The 22,880-nt window shown below is 43.8% G+C and overlaps 1 protein-coding gene across 1 annotated transcript in view; it reads left to right on the forward strand.

Annotated features, from left to right (window-relative positions):
* The first annotated feature begins 3,682 nt into the window (after positions 1-3,682).
* Positions 3,683-22,880, forward strand: part of WDR64 (WD repeat domain 64) — a 146,420-nt gene continuing 127,222 nt past the window's right edge. The window contains 4 exon segments of the mRNA XM_038395210.2: positions 3,683-3,836; positions 5,884-6,014; positions 18,693-18,795; positions 19,377-19,480. Of these exon segments, the coding sequence (XP_038251138.2) occupies positions 3,683-3,836; positions 5,884-6,014; positions 18,693-18,795; positions 19,377-19,480 (492 nt within the window).

Genomic DNA, 22,880 nt, shown 5'->3' on the forward strand with positions numbered 1-22,880 from the left:
GCACAATAATAGTACAATAATATAATAATACCTAGCTCTCATGTAGCACTTTTTCCATCAGCAGATCTCAAAACAATTAATTAACAAACAGAATGACTTATGGGTGTTACCCCTTGTATACGTCCTGGAACAATAGGTGCATGTGATGGAGGTGTATAAACCCCACAATGGCAGATAGGGTTAAGTGGAGCAGGACAGCCCAATTACCCCTTTCTGAGACCTGGAAGGGAAACAGGTAATTAAGGATTAGACCCAGCTGGGGAGAATCAGACTGGGTGGTGTCTATAGAGGAATGACGAATGTAAAGGGAAGGACTGAGAGCGGAGAGCTACAGTAAGGTACATATCTTGGGGCTGGGCCTGAGCCTGAGGGAAGGAGGGTGAAAAGTTTCCAGGAAAATGACAGGGAAGCTGGAAACTTTCAAGAAGAGGCTCCTCAGCAATAGACTGGCAAGAAGCTGCACAAGGAGTCAGCCTTCCAAAGAGAGAGGCTTGGAAAGCATAATACTGGGAAAGGGACCTGTAGACAGATGTAGGAAGGAGCAGGTCTTAGTTGGTTAAACACAGATTCCCAGGCCTGACACCCAGAGGAGAGAGTGGCCTGGGTTCCCCTACCATCTCCAGAAAAGGGGGACAGGAAAGCTTCCTGAGAAGAGGAGGCAATGACTATAGACACCAGGCTGGGGCTGGGACTGGTGACCTGATACGGGGCCATGGGATTCGTTACTACCCTGCAAGGAGTAAGATTATGAACAAGCTGGCTGGAGTCGAGAGAAGAGACCAACTGTCATAGTGCAAAATTGATGTGTGGGGGAACTGAAGTGGAGTCACTGTAATGCCGTGCCCTGCCATGAGGGGATGCACTGGCCAATAAGTTCACTCCATTACAGTGCTGAATTAAAAATACTTTGCAGACCATGGTGTCTTGGTACAGATTTGCTGACAGTCTGTTCCCAGCATAAAGGGGTAATGCTCCTGTGGTGGGCATTACGCAAAAGGTATGCAGCCTATGATGAGCAAAGGGAGCTGGGCTGGCAAGCTGTAAGAGAGCAGGGTAGACTTGTTAATACAACCCTGGAATATTAAATATTCACCTGTTCAGCATGGGATTTCCTGCCCTGGAAGGTGAATTCTAGTGAGTAACACAGAAGAAAGGCACTGGCTTCCTGTAGGCCAGCTGGGATTTTAGCAAGTACAGAATCAGGAAGGCATAACTGGCTCCTTGACAGCCCGCTTCTCCTTTGTGGTGTTGAGCTGGACACATAGAAGACTATAATCATATGAGTGTAATGCTTGAATTTCTCCTCTGGATGTTCCACTTGCCAGGCAGCCTTTGGCAGAGACCTGAGCACAGTCCAGGAGTGTAGCTAGTAATTTGAAATGTGTACATACACTGCAGGATCTCTTTTCTTCCTCCATCACAGTATAAAGACAAAAAGTCCTAATGAATAAAAATCTCTTGCAACAAACACTACAATGGTTGTCTCATAGGAAATGTGCTATCAGAAGCAGATGTGTGCCATGTAGTTCCAAGATGAAGTCAACTGAAACCCCTGACATGCAGGTGGGGGATTAGCATAAAAGAGAAAGGGCAGCTCAGCTCCAGGCCCATTTAGTTGGCAGTTGCAGCAGAGGCCAAGAACAAGTGGGCTAATTAAAAGGAGTGTCAGCTATGGTATTTGAGCTCGCTACTAATTGCATTTAGGCCACCAAACCGCTATTTGATGCTGACAATGTTGGATCACCACTGACCAGATCTGGACCAGTGACCTAGAATTAAATGTGTAATTGAGAAGCAGGTTCCAGGTACAGCTGGGTTTACACATGAGGAAAGATAGTAAATACTATGACTATCGAACTTCAGAAGGAGAAGATTTACAGGGGAAGGAAATAATTAAGTGTATGAAGTCTGCGGTGGCTACCACTCAGTACCATCTTTTTACCATATCCCTTAGAACCAGGACCAGGGGTTCTCTTCAAGCCCACAGGAATATTTACGACAAATAAAAGGAAATACTGCATCACATGTCACTGAACTTAGTCACGGGCAATCAGAGTTTAGTACAGCAGAGAAATTTAAAAGAGTAGCTGAATAATGTAACAACAATACTATGTGTAGGTAGGAAGGAGAGTAACCACGTTTTATGCTTCATGGGGGAAGCTGATTGCTATGAGTCTGAAGGGTATCTTCCCCTCAGCTCCTTCTTCTTCCTGCCCAATGATAGCACTGCACAAATAATCAGGTGGATTATTAGGTTTTTTTCCCCACATTCTGCTAGATCATCTGGTATAAACCAGTGGTAGACATAGGAGAGAGAGAGCATGATGTCCCATTGGTCTCATTTGATACAGAAAATCTTGTTTTCCTGTGTATGTTTGTAACAGCGTGGCTGATGCAGGAGAGCCTGAGGCCAAGCCAACCCTGATTACAAAACCCCACCTCAGGGGAATCAGGTGATTTCCTATAAAGAGCGGAAGGTGGCTGCAATAAGGGAAGGAACTAGAGAGAGAGAGAGAGAGAGGCTTCTGCAGGGAAGACCATGAGAATTGCTCCAGCTAGAAAGGGCTGGGAGTAGCTTGCTAAGGCAGGAAGGACTGTGACCAGACCAGGGGATTGTGGGCTGTACCCAGCTGGAGGGAAGACATTTGTGTTGAGTTCTGAACTTTAATAAATCAACCCCTAAGGAGGACTTTTTTTAAGTGTGTACTTGGAGATCCAAGAAGGGAAACTGAGGTGAGGAGCTGCATGCCGGGCTGCCGGGGGCACCATGAGGTGGCCACTCATCTACAATGGTATATAACAAAATAGGTGAAAAGGCATTTCAAAGAAAAATGCCCCAGTCCATTTTTAAAAAAAAAAGCCCTGCTCACCTATGAGGATTGGGGCTTCTGCACTGTGGGGACTGCTGGATAGAACAGAGAGCTAATAGGGAGCTGCTGTGCATCCCTTTCTCCACCCCACTAGTGAACTGTCCTTGGATAAAACAAGGAAAGTTTTGCCTCTTCTCTAAAAAATGACATGACATTCTGGTTTTAAAAACATCCATCTCCCTGTATTAAAAGCCACCTGCAAGTCACCCTTCCCCTCCTTTTCCCAAGTGGAGAAAGGCTCTTCTTTAGCTCAGCCACTCTGTGCCCTGCACATGAGCTTGTGCAGCTGAAGTATGAAATTAATACCCACAGACAGAAGGGAGGGAAGCTCTGCTCATGGGGGTTGGAAGGAAGCCCTAGAACCCCAAGAGGGAGAGAGGATGCTGACCAGGTAGCGAGAAGAGTAGAGAGTCCCTAGGTGCCCAGGAGAAGATGACCTCTGTCTGACACTGAGTGACTAGCAAATTCTGTCTTTATAAGCTCCTTGTGTATATATATGTTTTCTGCAAAGGAGGGAAGTGGGAGAGGAAACTACCATTCAGTGATCAATAGGGACTCTGTGATGTAATGAAGGGTTATGACATCAGGAGTTTGCTGGTAGGCTTGCTAGCAGGAAGTGCTTATCAAGCCAATCATCGCTCACTCATTTAAGTGACACCCGGAATTAGGGTCATGCAGCTGAACCTCACACACTCTTGCATGAAAGTTTAAGATTTCAGGACCCAAAACAAGGATTGGGGGGGGCGCCGTGAGGAGGAGGATTCTCCAAGCTGTCCTTCCCGCATGCCTCCCCTCCACGCCATTAGTTGAAGATGTCTGAAAGGTGGGATTCAGAAAAAGAAAAACTCAGTACTCTTTCTGATGTGGCAAAATTCAACTATGCCTTGAAGCAGTTTCAGACACTGATTGGAAAAACAGTCGCCCAGAAGAGGGAGGAAAGATTAGGGATGTACATTAAAGATCAGGGTAAGAGGCATTGTCTTTCTGATTGAGCAACTGTGTAATTTTGGAGTGGAGGCTGGGTAGCTAGGTGGGATGGCCCAGGATTCTACAGAAGACCCCAAACTGGCATACAGGCTATGGCTCACCTTGCCTCCTTTAAAGGGAAATATGCAGATTGTGCTAAGAAAATATTTTTCCTGGTAAGCTAAAACCTACAGCAGTCTTATTCTGGCCAGATTCTGTTGCTGAGCCATTTACCCACAAAAATGTAATCTGCATGGCAGCATCCCCACATGGTGATTCCCCGTAATAGTACTCGATTAATCCTTACGTAGTGATCTGTGTTTTTGAATGAATCAAACACATGAACCAATTAATTGTCCAAGTCAATCAATTTATATTATCATAAGTAACGCAACCTCATGTGGGTTGTTATCACTGCAGGCCAGCAGCTTTAGGTGCACAAAAAAGTCAGCTTTATCACAGACTCTCTCTGACCTCAGGATACCCCTGGGGGGCAGGTTAGCAGAATGGTCTCTTAACACCTCTCAGAATAAGCCAGAATTGGGAGTGGAAAGTTTCCACACCATTTTCCTTCCCATCCTGCCAGTTTTCTAGGCTGTACTTTTTGTTTGTAAATTACTTGTCAACCCATGAGATTTTCGGAAATTAAGAAGGCTGAAATTTTTTTGGCAGGGATGCTAGAATGAATTCAACAAGAAGACTGAGAACTTAAACATGAATGATTCTGAAGGCGAAATCAAGCCAGGAACCAAATGTAGTATCATAGAAATGTAGGGATGGAATGAACTTCAAGAGGTGATCTAGTCCAGTACCCTGTACTGAGGCAGGCCCAAGTAAACCTAGACAATCCCTGGCAGGAGTTGATCTAACCTGTTCTTAAAACTTCCAATGATGGAGATGCAACAACCTCCCATGGAAGCCCATTCCAGAGCTTAACTACCCTTATAGTTAGAAAGCTTTTCATAATATGTAACCTAAATCTCCTTTTCTGCAAATTACACCCATTTCTTCTTGTCCTACTTTCAGTGGACAAGGAGAACAATTCATCACCATTCTCTTTATAATGGCCCCTAGTATATTTAAAAAGTATTTAAAAAGTCCCCCCACTTCCTCAGTCTTCTTTCCTCGAGATTGAACAAGCCCCCCTTTTTTTTTTAACCTTTCCTCAGAGGTCTGGTTTTCTAAACCTTTTATCATTTTTGTTGCTCTCTTCTCAACACTCTCCAATTTGTTCACATCTGTCCTAAAGTGTGGCACCCAGAATTGGACCCAATACTCCAGCTTAGGCCTTCTCACCAGTGCTGAGTAAAGCTGGGAAATTGCCTCTTGTGTCTTATACAAAACATTCTTGTTAATACCCCTGAGAATGATATTAGCCTTTTCACAACTGCATTACATTGTTGGCTTATCTTCAATTTGTGATCCACTATAACCCTCAGATACTTTTCAGCAGTACTATTAGTTAGCCAGTTATTCCCCAATTTGTAGTTGTTCATTTAATTTTTCCTTTCTAAATTTAATATTTTGTGCTTGTCTTTATTGAATTCCATCTTGTTGAATTCAGACCAATTCTCCAATTTGTCAAGGTAGTTTTGAATTCTAATCCTGTCTCCAAAGTGCTTACAATCCCTTCCATCTTGGTGTCATCTGCAAATTTTATAAGCATACTCTCTACTCCATTATTCCAAATCATTAATGAAAATATTGGGTAGTACTGAACCCACAACTGACTCCTGCAGGACCCCACTAGGTAGACTCTCCCAGTTTGATATTAAACCTTTTGAGTATGGTCTTTCAAGTAGTTGTGCACCCATCTTATAGTATTTTCCTCAAACCATATTTCCCTATTTTGCTTATGAGAATGTCATGTGGGACTGTGTCAAAGTCTTTCTCAAATCAAGATCTATCTCATCTACTGCTCCCCTCCTCCCGACCCTCAATCCACTGGACCAGCCACCTTGTTAAAGAAGGAAATATGAGAAGAAACAATTTGCTAGTGTTCAACTCTGATGGATTTTTTTGTTTTGTTATTCTTGTTCCAATACAGATGAAATAGATTATGATACATTCTATGAGACAGTACAAACCCTCTTTGGTCCAGAAGTGAAGGATCAAGACGTTAAGACCTTTTTCAGGAAGATTAGCAACAACCCTGATGGAAAGATAGAATGGTGTGAGGTAAGGTTTATATATAATCTGAAATAGTGAAATGCCAGGTTAATTTACGCAAGTATGTAGTCATTGATACCATGGAATGAGAATGGATTCATGAAGAATGTACATAAAGTGACATTTCCATGTCATTTATTACTGCTTCTATAAATCTTTCATCTGCTACAGGCCAAAACACTTTTTAAAAAAAGGATCTGGCTTTGAGTCTAGATGGAAAATTAGCTAAAACTATTGTTCTGGTTGGTTAGAGAATCAGTGAGAGGCAAATGTGAAGGACTGGCTTAGGGCATCTTGTTTGTAATAATATGAGCCTTTAGCCAAGATGTTAACAAAACCCAATAATAATACAATTTTGACAAACTGAGAAAGAAAGAGGAAGCATATATATTTTAGTTTGGTGGTGAATAGTTAAAAATACATGTACAGTCAACAATCATAAAGACAAATTTTGCCTTTGGATGCACATACGTCTCCAATGAGAGCATGCACATTGCAGGAGAGGGGAGCTAAATGTATTCCTTGGACTTTTTGCTCTGTAAAATCTGCTCTCACGTGGGGAGTTATTAAATATATCAGGGTCAAAACTTCCAAAATGCTGAGCATCTGCTACAAGATACTGACCTGCTAGCTTCCATTACTTGGGAGGGGTTAGTGCCGTGAAAGTTGTGACCCTTTTGGTGCTGTGTGTTAGGGGTACAATAATCATTGTTCAGGGTAGAATTTAACCAACAAATACCATGCTCCTAGGTGCAAAAATTAACATATAAGGCCTGGCTCTGCCCTCGGGAAAAATTTAGCTTCCATGGGAGTTGTACTTCTGTATGAAAATGCAAACTGGACCCAAACTCTCACATTTAGGCACCTGAATGAGCATGTAGGTGCTCAGATACCTCCTGTAAAGGACTGGCTGCCTTGTGGTTGTGTTGTGAGGATTCATTAACTCTTACAGCAGGGACAAATTTGTTGCTCTCTTCTCAATGCTCTCCAATTTGTCCACATCTTTCCTAAAGTGTGGCGCCCAGAATTGGACCCAGTACTCCAACTTAGGCCTTCTCACCAGTGAGAGGTAATTAGTAAATGGAAAGGGTTAGAGAAGTGGTGGCATTTTAACTGAAAGGTGCTTAATCATTGAATTACCTATACCAAATAAGTATATGATTCTAAATAAAAATATTTATGGAAAATAGCTTTACAAGCAGCCATTCTGTGTAGGATGTCTAGCTGTATGCTGTAGCCAACCTATGCCAACTGTACCTGTGATATCCTATTACCATAAGATTTTAATCTTCCACTTGGACAACTACCAGAGCTGAGCACTAGGGACCTGATAATACCTCCAGCACAGTGCCTTTCCTAGGATTGCACTGTCAGCATTGGCTATATGGTGCAGACTTATTTGACTGCCCTTGTGGCCCAGAGGGACAGTGTTACTAACTAAACCACGTTATAAATTCAATAGGCAGACTTCTTAGTTATTCTGGAACATCAAACGATGTTTAGTGATCTCTGAGCGACCCAGCTCTTAGCCTTTGATAATCCATACAGAACATCTTCATTTAATTTTCGATCACCACCGCAGTGGCAATGCATTTGGTCCTGACAGTCTGGTAAAAGAACTTCCATCCTAGAGTGATTCTATCAAGTCCCCGACTTAAATATTTTTGCTTGTGATTTTGTTCTTTATGATATCACTCTACTAACAAATTATTCTCAGATCAACTGTGTGTGTCAAGACCAAAAAAAAAATGCTTCACATTATCTGTACGGCTTGGATGAAAGCTGTGATATGGTTGGCTGAAGAGGCTTTCAAACATCATGTAAAAAGAAAAGGAGTACTTGTGGCACCTTAGAGACTAACAAATTTATTTGAGCATAAGCTTTCGTGAGCTACAGCTCACTTCATCGGATGCATTTGGTGGAAAATACAGAGGGGAGATTTATATACACACACAGAGAACATGAAACAATGGGTTTTATCATACACACTGTAAGGAGAGTGATCACTTAAAATGAGCCATCACCAGCAGCAGGGGGGGGAAAGGAGGAAAACCTTTCATGGTGACAAGCAAGGTAGGCTATTTCCAGCAGTTAACAAGAACATCTGAGGAACAGTGGGACTAACACGGCTGCTACTCTGAAACATCATGTAGTTAACTTCCAGTCAATGTACTTGAATTGATAGGGCCTTTTTATCCGCTAGGCCAACCTTTTTGTTACAGCATTCACCAAGTGAAAAGTAAACGTAAAACTTTTCTCCCTTCATGTCCTCCCCTTACATTTCTTCCTTCTTGCCTCCTCTCTTAAGATGAGACTTGAAAGGAGAAGCTGTTGCTAACCACCTCTCTCTAACCACCAGTTTTCCTTTGAAACTCTGCTAGCACTAGAAAAGAAGAAAATGGGCATTTTCAGTGTTACAAGTACATGGTGCACAAGAGACGGGTTCTTGAAATAGCCAGTGGTGTTAAGAAATATACCAGCTACACTATAGGCATAGCCAAATTCTAGTCCCTGCAAGAACCTCTGCATCACTTCAATCTTGTAGTACACCTTTGCATGGGTGGGAGCATGTGTGTGTGCAGGCAGAGTGACTAAACAAATGGGCCTCTGCACCTCCTGTATACTGCTGAGGCAGGCTTCACACCTATCCTAAACAGAGCAGCATGGAGAGGACCAGGTGGCCGCAGACTGGGGAGGATGTACTAAATCCATGGTTTAAGAAACAGCAAGCCTTGCACAGGGACTGTGGAAGAGTAGGAATGGCTATGCAGGCCCTACAGCTGATATAGTGGCTGTGTAGGAGGGTTTGTGCTGGGGAGAATGGAGAATTCCAGCTTCCCCATCCTCCCAAACCTTAGCTTGATCGCCACTTAGTCAGAATACTTTCCTGGGAGGGCTGAGTTTTGCCCTGAGAGTTTAATTCAGCCAATAATTGGGTTAAGGCTGTTGTAAAAGAGTACAGGGAAAATGAAAATGACAAAATGACAGCCAGCATTATCCACGTACATTAGGGAAAAGATTTTAAATTACTCAGAGCATCTTCATTACTTCCCTTTACAATAGCACTGAGAAAAAAAATGGTTTGATGTACAATTTTTTGGCACATTGTGCCAGGACTGGCTCTATGATTTTTGCTGCCCAAAGCAAAAAAATTTTTGGCCACCCCCACTTTTTTTTCATACCCCCCCACCCCTGGCTCCACCCCAACGCGGCCCCTTCCCAACCCCTTCCCCAAATGCCCGGCCCCTCCTCCTCCCCCGGGCGTGCCGCATTTCCCCCCCACATTACTTCCTGCTGCTCCCCCCCATCCCCCAACCTAGCTCACCTCCACTCTGCCTGCACCCGTGAACACGCCGCCGCTCTGCGTCTCCCCCCTCCCTCTCAGGCAAGGGAGAGGCAGCACGTTCAGGGGAGCAGGCGGAGCGGAGGTGAGCGGGGAGGGGAGGGAGCGCAGGAAGTAACAGGGAGGGTAGAGGAACCGCTTTCCGCCCCAGCTCTCCTCCGCTCCACCACCCCCTCCTCCCCCGAGCGTGCCACTGCTCGGCTTCTCCTCCCTCCCTCCCTCCCTCCCTCCCAGGCTTGCCGTGCCAAACAGGTGTTTCGCGTGCAGCAAGCCTTGGAGGGAGGGGGGAGCAGGTGGAGGTGGAGCAGAGGTGAGCTGGGGTGTGGCGGGGGCACATTTCTAGGAGTGGCATGCCCGGCACTGGAATGCCGCCCCTAGAACTGTGCCACCGCAAGCATCTGCTTGTTTTGCTGGTGCCTAGAGCCATCCCTGCGTTGTGCACAAAAGGGGATAGCAGTTGTTAATGTACTCACCACAGTTATTAAAAGGTGGATGCAAAGGGACTAAAAGAAACAAAAGAACATAGGAATGTTAATGAAGGCTGCTCTTCATCAACCAACCATGCTTCAGGTGGTAAAAAAGACCAGACCTGCTGGATGAGGTTGTGCATTTGGTTTGGTAGGGCCTTGTTAGCCCACACTGGAACAGCATTTAACATTTCCTCCTTGAGAGTTGTACATCTTAAAAAGTGATGCAGAACAGAGGATTCCTGGGTTCTCTGGGGAGCAGATACACGAAGGGGTTATTTTGTTAACTGAGGTGTTAACAATGTCCGGAGCAATCATAGAAACATAGAATATCAGGGTTGGAAGGGACCTCAGGAGGTCCTCTAGTCCAACCCCCAGCTCAAAGCATGACCAATCCCCAACTAAATCATCCCAGCCAGGGATTTGTCAATCCTGACCTTAAAAATCTCTAAGTAAGGAGATTCAACCGTCTCCTTAGGTAATGCATTCCAGTGCTTCACTACCCTCCTCGTGAAATATTGTTTCCTAATATCCATCCTAGACCGTCCCCACTGCAACTTGAGACCATTACTCTTTGTTCTGTCATCTGCTACCACTGAGAACAGTCTAGGTCCATCCTCTTTGGAACCCCCTTTCAGGTAGTTGAAAGCAGCTATCAAATCCGCCCTCATTCTTCTCTTCTGCAGACTAAACAATCCGAGTTCCCTTAGCCTCCCCTCATAAGTCATGTGTTCCAGCCCCCTAATAATTTTTGTTGCCCTCCGCTGGACGCTTTCCAATTTTTCCACATCCTTCTTGTAGTGTGGGGCCCAAAACTGGACACAGTACTCCAGATGAGGCCTCACCAATGTCGAATAGAAGGGAATGATCACATCCCTCAGTCTGCTGGCAATGCCCCTACTTATACAGCCCAAAATGCAGTTAGACTTCTTGGCAACAAGGGCACCCTGTTGACTCATATCCAGCTTCTTGTCCACTGTAACCCCTAGGTCTTTTTCTGAAGAACTGCTGCCTAGCCACTCAGTCCCTAGTCCGTAGCAGTGCATAGGATTCTTCCGTCCTAAGTGCAGGACTCTGCACTTGTCTTTGTTAAACCTCATCAGATTTCTTTTGGCCCAATCCTCTAATTTGCCTCTAAGTCCCTCTGTATCCTATCCCTACCCTCCAGCGTATCTACCACTCCTCCCAGTGTCATCTGAAAACTTGCTGAGGGTGCAGTCCACGCCATCTTCCAGATCATTAATGAAGATATTGAACAAAAACAGCCCCAGGACCAACCTTTGGGGCACTCTGCTTGATACCAGCTGCCAACTAGACATGGAGCCATTGATCACTACCCGTTGAGCCCAACGACCTAGCCAGCTTACTATCCACCTTGTAGTCCATTCATCCAGCCCATACTTCTTTAACTTGCTGGCAAAAATACTGTGGGAGACTGTATCAAAAGCTTTGCTAAAGTCAAGGAATAGCACGTTCACTGCTTTCCTCTCATCCACAGAGCCAGTTATCTCATCATAGAAGGCAATTAGATTAGTCAGTCATGACTTGCCCTTGGTGAATCCATGCTGACTGTTCCTGATCACTTTCCTCTCCTCTAAGTGTTTCAGAATTGATTCCTTGAGGAATCAAACCTCGTTCATCCCAGCCTTCAAAACTAGGGTGGGGGGACAGGCTCATCTAAACAGAACAAAAATAGCTTTGAGAAATTTTTCCTGAACCAGAACATCTTCTATACAATTCAGTAAGTCTAGGAAACATGAAGAGGCAACTTATACCCAAGGCCATGGTCAGCTGGAGAAAGAAAATGGAGGTTAAGTCCTTTAATGGCTATTAGCCAGGATGGGTAAGGAATGGTGTCCCTAGCCTCTGTTTGTCAGAGGGTGGAGATTGGATGGCAGGAGAGACATCACTTGATCATTACTTGTTAGGTTCACTCCCTCTTGGGCACCTGGCATTGGCCACTGTCAGTAGATAGGATACTGGGCTGGATGGACCTTTGGTCTGACCCACTATGGCCATTCTTATGTTCTTATGCATTTATATGGAAGTGTGGATTTATGAAGGGCATGTACAGTGGAATAAATCCTCCCTGGCCCCCGAAAAGGAATAGACTCTCTGGCTAGCATTTTTAGTAGATCTGGTTGAAGTCTGTCAAAATATGTTTTTTAAAAAACAAAATGGTTTTTCAACCAAAATGATTTTGGTCAAAATTTTCTGTTTTTTTTTCTTTGTTTTGTTTTTGTTTTTGAAAATCAACATTTGTTTTGGCTGTGATTGGAGAAAAAATGAAAAAAATATTTGGGAAAAAAAGAAACATTTTCTTATTTTTCTGCAAAAAATAAGCATTTTTCAACCAGTTTTAGTTGTAAGTGCTTGGGAAAGAAACTAGGTTGAAGCTGGCTTGAGGACTCTCTTCTCACCACTGAGAAGTATCAAAGGAGTGGAAAGGACTGGTTAGCATCTGTAAATGACCATTAACAAGAGGCAGCAGCCTGGTGGCATGACATAGATTCACAGAGTTTAAGGGCAGAAGGGACCATTGCCTCATGTAGTTTGGCCTCCTGTATAACTCCGGCTGTTAAATTTCCCCTAGCTATCTCTGTATTGAGTTCAGTAACTTGTGGGTGAGTTACTCCCCAGTTATGTCTTTGCTGCACACCATAGCAGCTGGTGGCAGTGTGGAATAGCACTTGGAACTTCCTGCTCCAGAAACCACAGGTGGAGGAGAATCTCTATAGTCTTTTGGCAGCAGAAGGTCTCTAACACAGCTGAGCAGTTCTGATTCGATCCCAGTAAAGGGCAATAGTATACATAATACTTGCTAGTTTATTACAAATTATCAGGGTAACCAAAGCAACATGAGAATGTGACAAACTTGGAAGCAGTTTTGATGTTTTTTTTTCCCCCCAAGACTGATCCCAGACTATAACCTGGGGTAGAGGGGAGGATACGTTTTGTTGTGATTGCCTGTTTTGTGCAGTTTCCAGCCGTTTACCTGATCAGGGAAACTCTTAAAGGACACCTGGACCTCTGGCTGCTTTAGAAACAGGAGTACAAAAACCCTTGCTGGATGAGGATTTTAAACATCTATGCTACCCAATTAGTGTGCCACCAGCACAAATGCTGTCTGAAGGTCCCAGACCTATAAGCATTCTTCAGGAACATAATAGTAAATGCTAGCATTTGAATTAATTGTGTTAGAGCAGATATTAATTAAAAACTATTAATTGGAGAGCACATGAGCTGGTGACTTTTATATTTGTACCTAGGATGCATAAGATGCCAATTAATATGGAGGAAAATAGTGTAATGTAAAATTGAATTAACATCTCACTTCATAGACAGCTCTTGGAAATGGAGGTCACAGATTATACAGGATACTGTGGAAGGGAAATTTGAGATTTTCCACTCTTCAAAAGAATGTTTATTTTTCCTTGCAAGAAATGTATGTAATGACTAATAATACAGAATAGTTAGAAAGTCACCCCAGCAATTCATTATGAAAATGGAAATGCTTAATTATGTGTGAGATGTTTCCCTCTGGTGTTAACTGGACCAGTGATCTGCTAGGTCACTCCAATCCTTGACTCTGGGAGCCAGCCTTACCCTGCTCTTCTGTGAGAACCGCCACTCTTGGGCTGTTCACTCACATGTAAGCTGCTCCTTGGATTGTGCAACCGAATGATACTAGCCAATATTTCTGGTCCCAGACACAACCCTAGGAACCTCCATCTTGCAGTGTCCAGTTATGTCCGCTGCAAGATTATACGAGTTTAACAAAGTCAGTTTAACAAAGAAATAGATATGCACCAGGCTTGTTATCCCAAGGGGAGTCGCTGACATACTTCAAACCAAATGCACTGCTTCAGATAGAATAAACAAATAAAATTTATCTCTGTAGTTAATAAATCTAAGTGATTATAAATCAAAGCATAACAAGTCAGATTTGGTCAAATGAAATAAAAGCAAAACACATTCTAAGCTGATTCTAACACTTAGAATGCCCTTACAAACTTAGATGCTTCCTAACACAGGTTGGCTGGTTGCTCTTCAGCCAGGCTCTCTCCTTTGATCAGCGCATCAGTCGCTTGGTGTGGTGTCTGTAGATGTAGGTGGAAGAGAGAGAAAGAGTATGGTAAATGTCTCTCCCTTTTATCATGTCCTTTCTTCCCTCTTGGCTTTGCCCCCCTCCCCTTTAGAGTCAGGTGAGCATTACCTCATCACAGTCCCAAACTGACCAAAGGAAGGGGGGTGACTCACTCAAGAATCCAACAGATCCTTTTGTTGCTGCCTAAGCCAGCGTCATTTGTTCCTGTGGGGCTGGGCTGGGTTCATCCCATACATGCCTTGATGAGGTGTGAACTGCCTATCTGCTCTTGGAGAGTTTTTGCCTGGGTTTATTTTAAGCCATGAAGACACATTTTCAGCCTCCTAACTATATACATGAAAATATAACCTATAACATTACTATAATATTAATGTAACAACAATTACTATGACATCACTATGACAGCAATGCTCAGTGCATCATGGGCCTTCCGAAGACACCTGACATGACAAGCTTTGCATTGGATACTATACAATCATTTTACAAGGATGAACATGGGGTTGCAGGGTGTTCCCCTGAGGTACAGAGTGTCACAATGTGATGACTAGAAATAGAAGGAATTAAAGAAATGAAAATTCTACTGAAGCTATTTCATCTAGGTTTAGCCATAACCAGCATTCTTTGAAATATGCAAAGAAAAGTTGCAGAGTTTTTCTTTAGTGTGAAATCTGCTGATAAAGGGAATTTGAAGCTAGCTGTACATCTTGGACGACTTTATAAATGACAGCACATAAATCTAGGAAATGTATCATGTGGAGACTGGGTAATAAATGGAAATGGAAGCAAGACCTGAAAACTGAAATACAATCACCTGCAGAGTCCTGAAATTGTCCAGATTTTACTTATACTAAAACAGGGTAACCGTTGTTTTCCCCCTCAATGTGGTCAGCTACTCACTCAGCTTCCCGCAGCTGTTCTCACTCCTCTTCCCCCAGCCGCAGGCCTCTCCAGGGCTGCTTTTACTATCAGCTCCCCAGGCAGCCCTCTCCCCTGGCTGTTTCAACCCCTTCAGGGCCAGAGCAGGGTGACCATCCCACTACAAGGACAACCTGGGGAACTACAGACCAATCAGCTTAACTTCAGTACCCAGAAAGACAATGGAGCTTGAGTGCTTCCCCCCCACCAATTTCTACTTGGCCTGCCGGGGGAGGTGGAGGGAGAGGAGCTCTGTCCTGCTCCCACTGCACCTGCCCCCTGCCCCCCCCCAGCATGCTAGGCCCCTTTCCCTGGCAGCTGAGCCTGGGCAGGGAGCAGAGGAGGTGGGACCAGCCACTTCTCACATGGGTCGCTCAAGGTGGCTGCTTTGTGCAGCACAGCCCCTGTCTGCGAGGGAACCTGGCTGGGGCAGCGGCAGCAGCAGGCCATCCTCCACCCAGGCATGGCTGCCAGGGACAGGGGCAGAGTGAGCCAGAATCCCCTCTCCTGCCTGGCGCATCTCTGGCTTGCTGGGCTCCTATCCCCAGCATCCGGCCCTGGGCACGGGGGTGGCCTGCCACCACCTCCAGAGCCAGGCTTTCGGGCAACTGCTACGTTGCACAGAGCAGTGACCAGGAGCAGCCAGCTTCAGCCACATGAGAAACAGCTGCATCCTGCTCCCCTCCAGGATCTGGCTGCCAGGGAGAGCAGATGAACATCCTGGTGGGGGAGGCACAGTGGGAGAAGGACAGAGCCCCCTGCACCTCCCCGCTCAGATAACACTGGCGGGGCTGGGTGAGCGTGGCAGCCCCAGGCTTGGCGTAGGGTGGTGGGCGTCGCTGGGCAAAGGAGATGTGGGGCACGTGTCCTTCCCTTTAGATTGTGCCCCCCCAATATGGAAAGGCATGAGTCATTTAGGTCCACTGTAACTCATTCTTAGCTAAATTGGGCCAAACCAGTATCATACCCAACATGGTCAAAGGAATCCACAGCCATTTTTGATCTCTCATAACTGTGCATAAAATGATAGGACCAAATCATAAACATGTGTAGGTTGAGTTAAGCTGGTTAGATATGGCTCTAATGAGGTCAAATGGGTTTGACACCATTCCAAGATATTAGGCACAGGAGGAGTTTGTTTTATTTTTGGTTGATATCAACAGTTTAGTGGTGGCTGCAAGACAGGCAATTCTGGAGAGTGACAGTGTTCTCTAGTGCTTCGAGCAGGGGACTGGAAACCCGTACTCTTGGGCTTTTCTCCTAGTTCTACCACTAGCTTGCTCTGTGACCTATCACAAACCAGGTTCCTGTTCTGTCTCCATTCTGTCCACCTTTCACAGTCATCCCTCCATCCTTTTAGACTCTCCCCTTCAAGCCTCATGTTCATCCCCAGCTTTCCCCTTTTCCTTCTATAGCTGCTTGGTCTCTTTAGCCTTGCAGTTTCTGTGTCTCAGTGAAATACGGATGGCCCTCTGCTGCCATCCAGGGTCAGAGGGACCACCATTCTTTGCACCCTCTCTCTCAGCAGTGATCTCACACATTCACCCAGTCTGTACTATCAATGAGTCTCCAGTCTGTGTCTGCACTTCTGACCTGTCTCTGACATCCCCTCCTGGTTGCACTGCCATCAGCTTCAATTTTGCCTGGCCAAAACAGAGCACCTTCCCTCCCAACTCCTTTCTCAGTCACTGACAACTGCACCTCCCTCCATGTCACTCAGACCCACAGTCCATTATTCTGTCTTTGACTCCCTCACTCTCCCTCAGGTTGAGAGGCAGAAGATCAGTTGTGAATGTGTACACTAATTATATGTATGAATTTTCTTCTCTTCTTGCACTCTTTGTATTTTGCTTGCATGCACTTCAGGGTGAGCAATGGGTCTTTGTATGTGTTTGGATGGCATCTTACCACAAAGGTACATCTACACTGCAATCCTAAATGAGACAGCACCATAGGTAGACATACCCATGCTAGCACAGATAAATATGGCAGTGAAGATACAGAGGCACGGGCTTCAGTGAGGGCTAGAAATGTGAGTATATAATCACTGTCCCCAGTGTGTTTGTACAGACGGTGCTGCTGCATATACGCTAATAAATGTAACCATGCTAGCATGGGTAAAGCTACTTGTGGGTATGTCTACTTATGCTGTAATCAGACCTCGGATTGCAGTGTAGCCATACCTAAAAGGGGCCCCAGTCTGGACTGGGACCTCTGGGAGCTACTGCCATGTAAATATTAAATAACAATCGACATTCAATTATAGCTCTTCAGCCCGAAACGAATCTTTCAATGTTTCCTGAAGAAGTTGTGTGCTAGTACTAGAAATAATCAAGGGATTTAATGAATTTTTAAAAGTGGCAAGAATCAGCCATTTGCCATGTTTTAGCATCATTGGTTTATATAAGAATTATTGGCAATGCTAAGGTTGATTTACTTCAGAGACGAAAGGAAGATGACGATGCTGTGACATTGCAAAAGGAAACAATAGGGTGTGACTGCCAAGTGTCACTTAAGAAAACTGTACAGGCAAGTGGAACTCTAATTCATGTGTAGTGACAAGGAGAGACAACTGCAGAGCACCAGTAAGAGGGGTCAGAAGGAAGAGCGTAAAGGGTTGTGATTGACAGTTGATTGCAGTATCATTAAGAGTGTGAATGACTGAGGTCACAGCAATGGCATGAAAGATGAGAGCACTAAAGCTGCTCTGCAAGACTATGCAGAATGTTCTGTACATGGCACTAAAGGGAATAAATTGGAATTGTCAGGATGGATAATAGATGTAATAAAAGAGAAAATAACTAGGTGAGACAAATGTGCGAATATTTGACTAGCATCCTAGCACACTATTTTTAGAACTAGTGAGAGAAAAGTAAACGAAGAGTCTTTGATAGGGTATATGACCTATTTGGATCCTGGGGGCCCATGCAGCTGCTAAGGTAGAGTCAAGACTTCCAATCCCATTTTTTTTCCTGTCAGATTTAGAGATTTTTTTTCAAACCACACAGGAAGGGATTAGATGGCTGAATAAAAGAAGCAGCTGGGTCTTCTTAACCAGGTCCCAGTGACATGCATAATGAAGAGAGGAGGAAAAGAGTGAAAAGTTTTGTAGCACAGTGAGATGGGAGTCACTTCATGAGGAGACAGCTGCTCTGCTTTTTCAGACCATGGAGGGCTTTCCATTTTGGAACCTTTTCTCACCCTGGAATGGAGAGGGAGCAGACCTTTTGTCGGGAGTTTACTGCGCAGACCACCAAAGCAGGGAACCAACCTTGCAACACACCTCTGTGTAATGTATAAAACAACCTTGTTTCAAGGTCTTCCCTATTCTCCCGTGCCCTTGTTTTCCACATAAAATTGTATGGGGGAAAACCTCAAGGCTTCAAAACGGTGTGTGATACAACTCCAGACGTTCAAATGTTCAGCTTTTCTCATGAGGATACTAAGTAATATGTTTCTATTGATTCAGTACTTCTTCCAGTCCTATCCTGTACCAGAAAATGCAGAAGTGTGGAAATGCAAAAAATTTAAGACTTTTGCATGTAAAATATGAACTAAAGTGTTACACAAATAGTTTTTTTGCATTTTAATAGAATTACTATTTGCAGTAGCACCCACTAAGTGCTCGGTGTTTTCCAAACGCTTCAGAAGAACACAGAATCTAAGAACAAACAAGTAGACAGTGGTCAGGGGAAGAGGAATAACAGTAGGTGATTAAATATATATATAATTGTATAGATAGATGATTATTTATAGAAAAGATGTTAAATAATACTGAGGAGAGTCAGGTGAATGTTTATCTTTATGCATATATTCATGTTTTTTAGAATTTTTTTCTTGTGGATTTTCCTTAGATCTTTGGCTATTTTATAGTAGAAGGTGATGCCCTTGCTTCCCAGCTAGATGAAGAAAACATGGTTTTCCTGGTGTCCCGAAGACAGCGGATTACAAAAGCAGGTGCCATCTTTTAATATTAATTCCAAAATCTACTCTAGTGCACACATTTTTGAGGATACAATTATGAGGTCACTTAGCTGTTTGTTTGTTATGCACACTTCTTGTTCTACCATGTTCATAATTTACCCTCTTTTTTAAAGTGTAGCCCCCATCGCTGTCCTGTTTGTACCTGAAGATTTCTCAACACATTGAGCACACAGGCCTTGCCTATTTGCCCATTTTCTTAAATTCTTCCTGTTTTCTTCTTTTCTTCTTATTTTTAAATGACTAGATCACTTGACGCAAACTACTTCTTAACAAACCTCTTCTGCTCCCCCCACCCATCCCCACATTCCTCTGTAGCTTGCTGTATTGAACCAGCCCCATCCTCAAGATATTAATATTTGAAAGTTCAGTATGATTATTTAAAGCCAGTACTGAATAGTCTGCATTCTCATCCATTACATCTCTGAACTCCGTCCCTTTACATTTGGGAGCGAGGGAAGTGCTCTTAACACCTTGTTCTTAGTTATGTATTTTGCCTAGTCTCCTAAGCTTTTTATAGATGTGTGATATAAAGAAAAATGTTATTTCACTGGCAGGTGTCAAGAGACGAGATGTGATTAAGTGTATAGCAAAGGTGCCACAGTTGGATTTCATGATAACAGCATCTCAGAAGGGAACGTTAACCATTTTTAACAGTCAGGTAATTCTGATTCATGCTAGATTTTTCTTTATCCCATTGTATATTCAGTATATTATGAACTGAAGAAGTATGAAACAGAAGTGCACGCTTATATGTAAAATTACATGTCTTTTTAACAAGGTAAATTTTGCTACAATTTTAAATATTGAGGGAAATAGTCACTGGATTTATTTTTAGTGAATCTTGCCTGCTTTCAAGCTTGCAACTGTTGTCTGAAAGTGCAGACACTTAAAATTTCAAAAGGTGGTTCCTCGGGAACTGTCTAGCTTTTTCTAAAAACTCAGGTGGCTTTTTTGGTGTTTGTTTTTTTTATTTTTTTACTTTTACAAAAAGCACAATTAGCTGTAGAACTCATTGCTACATATGTAAGTGAGAGCAAGGAGTCAAAAAAGGATTGGACACTTATATGGTTACTTGAGAATATCCAAGTTTAATAAATTTAAAGGCACGCTTGCAGGAAATAAATCCTTGTACTTCAGGGCATTTACCAACCTCTTGAAACTTTTCCTATGCATTGGCAATTCCATAAGTGTCTACTCTGGGGTTATGTAACAATGCAGGGCTTCTCCCCCACCTTCCAACTGTCACCCATGTGCTGCCACACAGGTTTATTCTTTTTCACAAGCAAGTAAATGAAGAGAAAGCAGTCTTTTAACTTGCTCTTTGCTCTCAGGCTTCAGGGTCACCTCTCCTCAGGGTCTCTAGTGCCCTGCTCCTGACAGCTCCCCAGCTCTAGTCAGCTTGGCCCCCTTCCTGGAATAGTAGCCCCAGAGCTGTCTCCTTGAGCACCTGGCTCTTTGCTCTAGGCACCCCCCACAGGGGTTAGCTTCTCTCCACCATGGCTTCTCTTCCCTAGGCACAGTCTGTCTCGATCACTGTCTGCTGCCTGGCCTCTAGCAGCCCTTTATTGGTCCAGGGGTAGCCCATACCTTTTAACTGGCTAGAATGGGCTCATCTGCTCTGACACAGGGGTATTGGGCCAGTCTACTCACCCCCGTTACAGATTTCTTTTAACTTCTGAAGTATCTTCTATTGGCTGCCATCTGAGACAGGATATTGGACTAGCTGGGTCCTCGAGTCCTCCAAAAATTCACTCAGGCATCAGGGGGTCCTATGATCCCATATCTGCCACTGACTGGCTTTCCTTCTAAGCACTTTTCCTATTATCATCATGAAATTATGCCTCTGTTGTGTACTAAACCAGAAAAGATGTAGTTGTCACAGCATATTTCTGTCACTGAGCAACTTAACTTTTACTGATGTCTAAATGCTTTTGTGGAAGTAACCTGTTGACTGCATGTTCGAAGAGTCGCTCATCGGAGGTGAACTCACATGCAGAAACTCAGATAAATGGGTTTTGTTCAGAACTCCACAGGGACCCGCTGGGAGACCACAGGCCTGCATCACAGCTGCTCCAAAGCCAGTTCTCTAGGCTGTGGGCTACAAGAACAGCTGCAGCCCCTCCTTACTCTCTTATGCAGGAGTTCCGTGTGTGTGCCTTGATATAAGCAGTCCTTTCTTCAGGGCAATGGGGAGCCCACTTCTGCAATGTCTGAGGGCACCTGATGCAGTTGCATCACCTCCTCACCCCCAAGCACAGGTAACACAGGGTTTATGTGGTTTTGGAGTGTCTATTGTGAAATTCTCCCAGATGTGCAGTATTTGACATTTTAAAGCTGTGGGTCCAAATTCAGCCCTGGTGTAAAAAGACACCACTCTTCTCAAGTTAATGGAGTTTGTCAGGGTGAAATTTCCACCTATTGAGGAATTTCTGATCTAAAAGGCCTATGAATTTTGAAGGGTTAGAACAGTGAGCTCATTTAGTACTCTCCAGTAACCAGTTTAATAGCAATTCAAACTCCAAATATTATTAAAGCAAAATTTGTCAAGGAGTCTAAGATATTCTATGAATGGTTAAAGAAATCTACTCTAGCCAGGCTATAAAATACAGGGGACATACATCACACATCTGTGCAGATTGTCATTTCTGTGATCTGAGTGCAACCAGTCTATCACAATATTGTAAAAATGCAGTTAGGTTTTAAAGCAACAATAACACGGTCCAGGTGTTTCAACTAATTAGGACATAATGCTCATGGAAAGAGTGAACGAGGCAACCAAAGATCCATATGGGTAATTAAATGCCACAGCAAAACTGAGGCATTTGGTAACTACTGAAATAATTTATCTGAAAGCCCAGGCCTCTGTCTTCAGGAACATTATCCCTCTTACACACCAAGGCAAGAGAATTCCACCCAGCACAGCAATAAAAAATAAATTTTTCCCTGGACTATGTAGATAGTTCTGCGCTGCTGCCTCCTCCAAGTTTCCATTGACGTCACTTTGACATCAGTGTCTCTATTTCATTTCCAGAGTTTAAATGATTTTACATCTTGGTCTTTGAAGCTGTGCATGGAGATTTTGAGTCATGCTGGTATAACTATGCATGCTGCTTGGAAAATGATGAAAGCATTACCAAGGGTCACACTCTGATTTCACTTACTTTGGATTTAAACAGGTATAATACCATTGGCTTCATTTGAATAGCTCTGGGTTTACACCAGTACCAGTATATGTCTACCCTGCTGTTGAAGATGTGATTGCAGCACATGTAGAAAGACACACACTAGCTTTAATCTGTCTAGTGAGAGTACCAATAGCTGTGAAACCACAACAGCACAGGCTTCAGCGTATGCTATACAAGCCCACTTGAGACCCTGAGTACTTACTCACATGGCTAGGCTGCACTGGAGCTCATGCTGCCATGGCTTCACTGCATGCTATCAGTATGCACACTAGCTAAATCAAAGCTAGCTCTGGTATGTCTGCGTTTGCTGCAATCATACTTCCAATTGCAGTGTAGACAGACCCCAAGTGAGAGCAGAATTTGTCTCTAGCTGTGGAATCAGTTGGTCTGATTCCAGTTACTAGCAGAAGAGCCCACATCAAAGCCAAAACAGTGTTAGCACCTTTTTCAACAGCCTTGGTCCAGAGACCAAGATTCAAAAGGAATGGACCCTAGTGTCTCTGTCATCTTTAGTGATGTTTCCCCCAGGTCAGCTCTGCAACATATTGGCAGGGTCATATGATGTGAGGAAGCTTGCCTTGTAGCTAGACTTATGGGTCTTGCAATGTGCATATAGAGGCCATTTGTCTTTTGAGTTGTCACTTCATGAGCACTGCCTTCATGAATAGATTCAGGTTTTATTTATTTTAAGGTTCTGATTGTACTTGATTAGATACTTGAACAGGGTGCTGGGTTTTGGATGCACATATTTCCCACTTGAGTCAGTGGCAGCCATGTCCATGAATCCATGGACAATGCTTGGTCTGATGTGAGTAGTGAATTTCTGGATCTTTATCATGCCACTTTTGGGTGCCCATCTAAGCAGAAACATTC

The sequence above is a fragment of the Dermochelys coriacea genome, chromosome 3, assembly GCF_009764565.3.
Source record: "Dermochelys coriacea isolate rDerCor1 chromosome 3, rDerCor1.pri.v4, whole genome shotgun sequence".
NCBI lineage: Eukaryota > Metazoa > Chordata > Testudines > Dermochelyidae > Dermochelys > Dermochelys coriacea.